A 10,276-nucleotide genomic window follows, 5' to 3' on the forward strand; every position below is an offset into this window, starting at 1 on the left:
GGAAAGAAGAAGAAGAATTGGAAGAGGAGGAGGAGGAGGAAGGAGATGAAAATATATTCCTACCTCTGATCATTGTAAATCACGATAAAGTCAACAATAAGCTTTGGTCCTTTCGCCCTCCACCCGCCCGGCATTTCCCTGCCGAAATGGGCAGTTCGGAAGTTTTGACAACCTACAAACCCGACAGCCCTCCCTCCTCCCCCCCGTCTTCGGAACAAGGTCTGGGGGTGCGGGGGGGGGGGGGGGGCTTCTAGGTCCGTCGGCATACATGTCTCCACTGTTGCTTTGAGGGATTATTTGTTGCTAATACTCCATGGACTGTCGCAATGCCTCTGACAATTGTCCCCGAGTGTCAATCGGTCGGCAGGACACAGGAGGTGGGGGTGTAGAAAATCGCTGTGGGTCCCCCCCCCCTTTTTTTTTTTTTTTTTTTTTTTTTTTCTTTTTAGATAAGGGTTTCTGGAAAGAACGAGCCCTTTGCTTCACAGCAAACTTGTGAATGCGTGTGTGTGTGCGTGTATGTGTGCGTGTGTGTGTGTGTGGTTTGTGGGTTGCTATAGATAGACCACATTTATTTATTTATTTGTGTCCTTTTTTAGTACTAAATTGTTACCAGTCGCCTGGCTGCAAAGTCCCCTTTTCCTCCCACGGCCACTCTCATTTGTTCCTGAGTCCAACGACGACAAGGGGGACTCAATGTTAAAGGTAGAAAAAATAGCAACACAGTTGTTTTTGTTAAAAGGGGACATACTAGGGCTGCGAAACAGCAAAACCCCAATGTTGGACAGCTGTAAAATCGTGTAGACAGGTTGTCATACAGCAGTGGGGACTTTTCTGAAAGGAGCCCATTGCTAAGCATTAAATACACACACAGCCCAGCCCTGCAGCTGCGCGGACACACACACGCACGCACGCACGCACACTCCTACACCCACACACACCGAGGAGAGGAGGAGAGTGGCCCAGGCTGCGCTGTGCACCACGTGCTGCACCGAGGGGGGTGGGTGGGAGTGCGGGGCGGTGCTTGCAGCTCAAGTGGATGCCAATCAAAACATCAACTTCAAATTGTATCTGAAAGATCAGCCTAGGACCTAAGGGCAGACACATCAGTTGGAGCTCAATTGTTGATCAGATCACATCTAAGGGATTTAGGAGCACAGAAGAGCCGAGATTTGAGGAAAGACACCCCACTGAATCCTTCCATATTCCTCCTCCTCTATACCTAAATTGCAATATTTCTCTGACAGAAAGAAATCAGAACGAAAAAAAGAAAATTATCGGCTCGATTTCTCTTTTCTCACCCTGCCTGCCTCCAGTAAAGGAGGGGCAGGGGGAAAGAAAAAAAAAGAGAGACAGAGAAAGAAGGAGAGAGATCCAAAGAAGCCTGGGTTTGTTCTGCTCCCCTACCCGGGTGTTCAGACTCCCTCCTCCCACTTTTTTTTTTTTTTTTAATCCCCCCCCCCTTTTCGTTTTTTATATTTCTGCCGCTTCTGCTTCTGCCGCCACTGCCGCTGCCGTCACTGCCGTGCCCGCGCCCTGGAGATGTCCTTCCCCCAGCTGGGCTACCCGCAGTATCTCAGTGCCAGCCAGGCGGTGTACGGGAACGACCGGCCCGGGGTGCTGGCCGCCGCCGCCGCCGCTGCCGCCGCCGCTGCCGCCGCCTCGGGCCGGCCCGCGGGCGCCGAGCTGGGCAGCGGCTCGGCCGCTGTCACCTCGGTGCTGGGCATGTACGCGAGTCCCTATAGCGCCCCCAACTACAGCGCCTTCCTGCCCTACACCGCCGACCTCAGCCTCTTCTCCCAGATGGTGAGTACCGGCGGCGCCGGGTCTGCTCCCAGCCTCCCCGCCGTTTGCTCCGGCCCCGCGCGGCGGAAAGCAGCCGAAAGGCGCAGAGAGAGACGGACTTAGCGAAGAGGAAGGGCTGAGGGCAGGCGGAGGCCGCTCAGCACCGCACTGGTCTCTCATGGCTCGGCTCCGCGGGGCTCCGCGCTCCGCGCGCCTGCCGCACGGCTGCCCGGAGCAGGAGCGCTGGCCGCGGCCGGCGGGACCCGCAGCGGAGAGGGCTGAGCAGAGTGTGTGTGTTTGTGTGCGTGTGTGTGTGTGTGCGTGTGCGTGTGTGTGAGAGAGGGAGAGGGGCGGAGGGCTGGGGGTACAGCGCACTCCCTCTCTAGACACAGCACAAATCGGCCTCGTTGCTTCAGCCGGACAAAACTCCACCGAGTTTTTCTTCCCGGCAGTGGAAGAGCTGTGCAGGACTCCTGTTCCTTGCTGTTGACGCAGCCGATAGCAACGCGGCTTTTGTTGCTTTTATTGTTGTTGTTGTTGTTGACGGGTGATATTGTTGGTGCTGTTGTTCAAACTGGCTTCTCAATGCGCTCCTGTTTCTGTCTGATCATTTTCTTTTCCATGAAGCTAGAAATAGGTTCCGTCTGAAAGGCCAAGTGAAAGGTAGCTGGCACGTGCTTTTATTTTAAGTCATTTTCTTTGAACCTTGAAAATGGTCTGTTCAGTTTCATGAACTTTTTATACTCTAATTATGGCGGGTATCATAGATGGAATTTTCATCAAGCGAAGGAGTGCACCTACGTCCCATTATAGGCATCGAAGTAAAAAGGCATATCCGCACTAACAAATTACCATTATCCTGTTTGTGCTCGATTTTTTTTTTTCCTGAGAATGCATTGCGTAAAAAGTGAAATAGGTCGGGTTTTAACTAGCTGGTTTTTTATCTCTGATCTCAAACGTTTTCGTTGCTAATAACTGCAAATTTCGCAGCGGCGGTAGGCGTAGGTTCTACTTTATTTCCAATGGCTCTCTTTTCTCTCTTCCTCTCCATCCCCCAAACATAAAGTGTGAATATTTATAACTGGGTACACATAAGGCATAACCTGTGAGAGTTTTTAATGTGAATGTGTACATATTTATATAATACACATGTAAGTAGGTAGTTAGGTATGTTTTTGACAAGGATCAACATCTGAAATCAGGTCATTTTTTGTGCTGCAAATATTTCTCCTGAAAGCATTTGCAGCAAACCCTATTTCCCATTTTTAACCTTGATTTTGGTAATGCAGTAAAAGTTGACACAGAAGCAATGAGCGATTTACAAGTGGCTTCTTCAAAAGAATTCCCAACAGATATTACAGAGAAATATCATTTCAGCAACAATAACAAAAGACAACGGAATAAAGGGAGTGCAGAAAACCTACTCTGTAACACATTCCAAAAAATTACATCAGGTTTTTTAACGATAGCATTCTTCTCTTTGTGTATAACTTTTGCCTCTGAAATTAAAATACACGTTCATTTTAAACTGTTTGAGAAAGTTAGATTAGTTTCTTTGTGGACATTTTAAAAGATGTTCTTTTTTAAGTTTACATAAATTTCACATAATTAATGCTATGAATACTTTTCTGGACTAGAAAAAGTAACATTATAATAGAAACGAGAAGAAAGGAAAATGGCTTTTAATGTTGCATATGCAGGAATAGTTTAATTTCCTACTACCAAAGGTATCCTTGTGTTTTACTACGGCGATAATTATTTACCATGATAATGGTATTTTGAAATAAATTCTAGAATTCTTTTAATTTTCAAATCAAGAGCGAAAACAATAAGTTATTATATGGACAATTTGAGGTAATAATGAAGCCTAATGAGGTTGTTGGAAAGATAAAATGTTATTTAACAAAACACCCGATGGTATAATTTGACTTGTTGTGTTTTACTGCTGATGATAAAAAGAATATTGATTGCAAATAAATCATTGCCTCTAAATGCTTGTAAACAATTTGTGTTTGCTCTACTCAGATCAAAGTAAAACTTATGAGATAAAGTATCTGCATATACGTATTCTACAATGCGTAGATCAGTTTTCATTACAGAGTTCAAAGGTTCTCCTAATAGAAGTCAATATTTTACATCATAATCCTACAGTATTTGGAGGGACTATGCAACATATTTTACAGCAGAAGGTTTTTCGTACCGAACTATTCGAAACTCTGTTCATATTCCTAGTCTCGTTTCACATTAACTCCTTTTAAAGACAAATCTGGGGCCAAATAAAAACGCTCTGGATGCATTGGTAATATTGTCCTGGATATTTTGTAGATAATTACAGTAGCATACTGAGGGATTAGTTTGTACCTGTTGTAATACTTGTTTTTTTCTGCCCGATTATTTTGACCACATAATAAATTGTCTCGTCGAGGTGAATATGAGCTTACTGCGCTTCCATCATTTGATTTGCTTTGGTTTGTAGAGAAAATGCGCGTAGTGTTTGGCAGCCCACAGCTTAGTCCATCTCTTTCCCTTTCTCTGCAAGAAGCAGGGACGGTTTGGGAATACCTCTGTATGATCTAAATGTGAAGAGCTTGGAGCGAGGAGGGCCCAATTTGACTGTGAAGAGCCTTTGCACTGTTTACAGGCATATTCCGGCTCCCGGAGTAGCCTATTCAAGTCTATTAGAGACGCTAACGAGATAATTGATGTGCTTTTTCCTCTCCACTTGTCTGAATGTGTTGCAGGGCTCCCAGTACGAGCTGAAAGATAATCCGGGTGTCCACCCTGCTACTTTTGCTGCTCACACTGCCCCTGGCTATTATCCCTATGGACAGTTCCAGTACGGCGACCCCGGGCGGCCCAAAAATGCTACCCGGGAGAGCACTAGCACCCTCAAAGCCTGGCTCAACGAGCACCGCAAGAACCCTTATCCCACCAAGGGTGAGAAGATCATGCTGGCCATCATCACCAAGATGACCCTTACCCAGGTCTCCACTTGGTTTGCCAACGCCCGCCGGCGCCTCAAGAAGGAGAACAAAGTGACCTGGGGTTCCAGGAGTAAAGATCAAGAAGATGCCAACCTTTTCAGTAGTGACAATGAGGGGGATCCTGAGAAAAATGAAGATGACGAGGAAATCGACTTGGAGAGCATAGACATAGATAAAATCGATGAGAACGATGGGGAGCAGAGCAATGAGGAAGAGGAGGAGAAGCCTGAGCTCCTGAGACAAAGCAGTGAAGAGGAGCACTTGGAAAAAGAGAAAGATTTGACTTTGTCAGGGTCTGAAGGGCTGAAATCCAAAGATACAATGGCCATGGTGAAGGAGGCCTCTGACACACAAATCTTAAGCCCCAGTGGACAGAACAATTTACAGATGCCATCTCTCAGTAAACCCAAGATTTGGTCTTTGGCAGAGACTGCAACCAGTCCTGATGGTGCCCTGAAATCTTCTCCACCTCCACCCCCTCCTCCCCAGGTTAATCACACTTCCCCACAGATCCAGCACCCTGCTTTTCTCCCTAGCCATGGACTCTACACATGCCAGATTGGCAAATTTCACAACTGGACAAATGGGGCTTTCCTCACTCAGAGTTCCTTGCTAAATGTGAGGTCCTTTTTGGGAGTAAACCACCACCACACTGCTCATCACAACCACCACCTCCAGGCCCAACAACAGCCTTCTGTTTTAACAGCAACCCTGGGAGCCCTAAGCAGTGAAAAACCTTCAGAGAGGACCAGTCCCAAACACATAGGTAATGCACCATGCGGAGATCTCCCTGTCCCTATCCCCCTCAAAATAAACACACACACACACAAATGCTCATGTGTGTGTGTATGCACACATATATACACAAAATTCTCCTTGAGGACAGTGTCAGATTCAGCCCTGGTGTAACTGATTGCTTTTAATGGAGTAACAGAAAGTTTACCCTAGCACTGAATTTCTCCTCCAGCATGTCGATTGCATGCATTAAGCCCATTTCATGTGGACTATTGAACACTCACCCTATATGCCTGTCAAACAAGTTAAGAATGCAGTAATAGTTCTGTGTAACATATTCTTTCAGCTTTGCTTTCTTTTATTCCTGATCCTCATTTTCAAATCATTTCAAAGACAATCCAAACTGTGGCAAGAAAAGCTTGTATTCTCCTTAAGTATTGAGAGTAAGGATACAGCCGTGTAATAGCATTATACATACATACACATGTACATGCACATGTCTGAACAAGAGGAAGAGAGGGAGGTGCATTCTCTGCATGTTGTATAGATTTTATTTATTGATAATCTAAAATGGTTCTCCTGTCTTTTTGTTTGTTTGTTTGTTTTGTTTTGTCTCCTTCCAGAAAGAGAAAATGTACCAAGAACTGAATCCCCTTCTCAGCCGCTCAAATCACCTTTCCAGCCTGTCCGTGACAAGTGAGTTTGGTTTTTTTTCACTGCAGGAATGTTACTTATATGAAACAGAGTCTTTGAATACTAAAAACTAATTATAACACCTAATCATCACCATAATAATACATACAAACAACAAGAGCAACATAGAAATTGCTATAATCTTTCCAAAGTTAGGCTAAATTACAATTATACATAGCCAGCCTGTAACTTTTCTGAGACTTAAATCACAAAGATGTTGTGTTAATCATACAAATGAAAATGATTTCAGTGCATTTAACTAATAGTAGGATTCCATAGCAATAGACAGGAGATTATAGGAAAGATTTTTCTTTCTTTCTTTCTTTCTTTCTCTCTTTTTTTTTTTTTTTTTTTTTTTTTTTTTTTTTTTTTTACTGAAAGATTGTTACGTCTTCTTTTTTTTTTCTCCCCCTTCCCCCCTGCAGCTCTTTGGCTCAGCAAGAGGGAACACCGCGAATTTTAACGGCTCTCCCTTCTGCTTGATTAAATGGTTTGACGGAAAAAAATTACAAAGACTGGTATTAAGGACAGAAAAAAAATGGAAACGATATAAACGACTCCCATCAATCTCTTTTTGCAATAAGATGGTGCAAATCCATAAAAGCGATTACTCAAATCTGTAAATGGAACCCCTTCTTCCTTGTACCATTTCAGATCGTGTTATTCTAACCATTCTTGGATTATTTGTTTGGTAAATGTTTCTCATGTGTTTGTGATTTTTTTTCTGTATATAGAGAAATTTCAGATTGTAAATACCACGTCAGTAAAACTTGTCTAAATCATATATTTTTGTCTAATAAACTAAATGAAATTATGAACTCTCTTCAAGTATGTATTCTGTTGTTGCAGATCTTATGCATATATTACAAACATATATTCAAACATTATTTGCTTTCTCAAAAATCAAATTTTTGTTTGTTTATTTATTTGTTTGTTTGTTTTTGGGGGGGGGGAAGGAGGGTTGCCTTTGGGTAACCGAACCATGTAATACTTAATCCAGATTTTTAATGAGCTGTTTTCTCGAAACCAAACTGTCAGCTTCCCTTTTCATACACATAGATTTAAACCACTGAGTGATGCTGATTCTTCATTATCAAAATTTAAGCAATTTTAAAAAATTCTGATAAATCAGATGTGTTCTGTAACAACTATTTTTTCAGGTATAAATGGATCGGAATTCCAGTTACGTTATTCAGTAGATTATTGGAAAAGAAAGGGAAATTTTTTTCTCTCGGCTCCCTAGAATATAACCTTACTTTCTAATCAGTTCCTAAATTGGATCGAGATCTTTTGTGTTTTAGTTTACATTCTGATCAAAGACGAAAAAAATAGACGTAGATTATTTGTAAGCATTTACTTTTAAAATAAATACTGAGGAAATATGACTGTGAAACATCTTTCATACGAGAATAAGTAAAATCTTAGCAGAAAAATCGCAGCTATTGCGCTTCGCAGAAGAAAGTTCTAAGATTCTGATCTATTGGTTAAAAAGAGACTGGCAGAAAGAATGTATCGTTTTATAAAGGCATTAATCTTCCAAAGACAATCCGTTAAAAAGTGTAATATTTTGAATGTTTACTTCTTTTTTCTCCTAAATGAGAACACTAAATGAGCATTGAGGTGCTAATAAGATACCAGATGGTTGTTGATGGTAGAAAATGGAAAGAAGCAGCTGGGAAAGTCATTAAGAAATAATGTGGTGACGCCCTATCCAAACTGAAGCAACCTCAAACCAGGACTTGTCGGAAACAAGATGAAATTTTCAAATAAAATATTAATAAAATCCAAGATCAGAATATTGATCTTGATTTAGCTGCAAAATCTTTGCCAGAAAAGACAGGTCTAAGTAAAACTATCATTTAGAGATCTGCTGACGAAGCAGTGAAAGTTGTAGACGTCTATTTTCTCGTTTTTCAAATGGATCTGATGAAATAGAATCGCTCGGGATATCTGAAGGGCTGAAATGGACGACGTGTTGTCTTTCGGATAAGACACTCATTTTGACATCCTGCGGGCTTCTAGCATAACATCAATTAGTTTGCTTCAAGGCTTTTAGTTGTTTTCTTTTTTCCTAAATCGCAGACGGTCCTGGATTGGTAACTATTCCAACAAAAGAGTATATTACAATTTTAAACAAACCATAATAACATGTCTTTCAGTGAGAAAAGGAGAGAAGGAAGAAATCTTAAGAAAAATGGCTTCAAGACGTCTGCAAATACGAACAGACCGTCAGATCAGTACTACTATAACGTTGACCGATTTTCTTTCTCTTTCATATCAATTTTAAATAAATAACTGCAGCACTACACCGGCTGTCCCCCGCCATCGCCTGATTCAGGCCCGATCTCTAAGTTTCTTGCTATTGGTACATCTGGCACGGAGCAACCCGGCAGTCCAGCGTGCCACCGGATCGCGCTGTGCTCCACTGTCCACCTGGCTTTCGTATTGGCCTCTTTCCTTTAAAAGGAAAGATTACATTTAGAAAGCATACAACGCTGCTCTGTGAGGCTAAGCAAACAAGTTGGTGCCAAATTGGCTCGAGAGGAGAAGAGCGGGGATTACTTTGCGGCATGCTAACATAAGAAGGGAGTTTAGTTGCGGAGAGCAAGGGCGTGTGTGTTCGCGTGCCCGCTTGCGGGTACGAGGGAGGAGCGCGGCGGCGGGGAGCGCTGTCCGCCCCGGGCGCAGCGGCCGAGGGGCCGAGCGGAGCGGCGCGGAGCTGCCTTGAGCAGGCTCGCAGCGCCCTCTGTGGGTTACGGACGGCGCCAGCACCTTCCCCGCAGCGGTTCCCGGACGGCGATCCTGTGGCTTCGCCTCAGTCAGGCTTTCGGGAAGGCTGGCCGCTTGCTCTTTTTTTTTTTTTTTTTTTTTTTTCCCCCACAAATCAGAAAACATGGTCCATAGTGTATTTATAATTTCTATTATCTTCCGAATAGCGAAAATTTCCATTAGTTTGATAGTTTTCCTCCCTTGAGAATCTCATTATCTTAAGAGGTAGAATCTTCTGCAGAAATTCATTTCTTTTAGCTGTTTGTTTTTTTTCGCCTCAGACCTCACCATAACCTTTCGCCATAACCTCAACAGTCGTGATGGGTTATGTTTACCTCCCAAACCCAGTAAAATGGTTACGGGTCAGGTTTCTGTCTGGAGGTGAAGAGCAGGGGACGCGCCCGCGCTGTGCCGCTCCGCGCACAGCGGAGCGATGGCCCGAGCCGCACAAGACAGCCGTTTATAAAGTTTCTGATCAGCAGAGCCAGCGGCTTCTATTTAGATTTCGGACTCCCTCCCCCATCGAAGCTAACTCCAGAGCCGACTGAAATATATTGCATTATTTAAATACAAAATGCTCTAGCGTGGGTGCATGCCTAAAACACAGTCGTAATAGAGAACTGCAGAGTTAAGTTAGCTGTTGCTCGAAAGAGAGAGAAAATTTCGTTAGTTTTCCCCGTTAACCATTCAAATAATTCTTCTTCGAGGAAGTTTCAGTGGGAGCGGATTCGTATGTGCGTGTGTGTATTCATTTCGTTATCTGTTGAGCCCTTCAAAATCGTATATTTGAAGGTTCCCTGGTTCGCTGAGATTTCTAGCAGGTCGGTGTTAGCACTTCTCTTCGATGTGCCGAGCGTGAGCACAGCGGCGTTCGGGCTTCGCGCGCGCGGCTTGCTAATAGAGAGCCTTCTCGGGATATCCGGCCGCAGCAAGTTTAGCACAGGAGTTCAACGTGTCTGACTGCAGTTTTAGAAACTAGCAGGGTATTCACATTTCCCTAGGTTTCAGTTGTCACGTGAGCAATGCTAGGAATGATCGTTTACGTCACCTTGGCAGGAAAATGTTTTGTAGTTTTCTGTCATATTTTCCATTTTCATTGAGATCTTGATGGCAGATGTATACAAACAAATACTGCAGGGCAGGGAGAATAATAAAGGAAAAGCTTAAGCTAAACGATTTGCCTTAGTTGGGACTGCTTCGATCTGATAAGAATAAATTAGAAAGTTCTATTTTCCTACTTCTCTTGTCTTTTCTCAGCGATGCCGGGACCCGAACCTGCTAAATAAAGTCAACAGGAAAATTTGCACTGA

At 43.4% G+C, this 10,276-nt stretch overlaps 1 protein-coding gene across 1 annotated transcript; it reads left to right on the forward strand.

Annotated features, from left to right (window-relative positions):
* The first annotated feature begins 1,533 nt into the window (after window positions 1-1,533).
* IRX1 (iroquois homeobox 1) lies at window positions 1,534-6,948 on the forward strand. Its single transcript, XM_062567957.1, has 4 exons — window positions 1,534-1,806; window positions 4,527-5,535; window positions 6,128-6,200; window positions 6,623-6,948. Exons 1-4 carry the CDS (start codon window positions 1,543-1,545, stop codon window positions 6,678-6,680), a joined length of 1,404 nt encoding a protein of 467 aa, XP_062423941.1. The 5' UTR covers window positions 1,534-1,542; the 3' UTR covers window positions 6,681-6,948.
* The last annotated feature ends 3,328 nt before the right edge of the window (window positions 6,949-10,276 follow it).

Source organism: Rhea pennata, chromosome 2 (assembly GCF_028389875.1).
Source record: "Rhea pennata isolate bPtePen1 chromosome 2, bPtePen1.pri, whole genome shotgun sequence".
NCBI lineage: Eukaryota > Metazoa > Chordata > Aves > Rheiformes > Rheidae > Rhea > Rhea pennata.

Excerpts from the sequence above, each read along its gene's own strand:
- IRX1 (XM_062567957.1), top strand. The coding sequence starts at position 1,543 with ATGTCCTTCCCCCAGCTGGGCTACCCGCAGTATCTCAGTGCCAGCCAG. Across the intron at positions 5,536-6,127 it reads GACCAGTCCCAAACACATAG|AAAGAGAAAATGTACCAAGA; the intron begins GTAATGCACCAT and ends GTCTCCTTCCAG. Across the intron at positions 6,201-6,622 it reads TTCCAGCCTGTCCGTGACAA|CTCTTTGGCTCAGCAAGAGG; the intron begins GTGAGTTTGGTT and ends TCCCCCCTGCAG.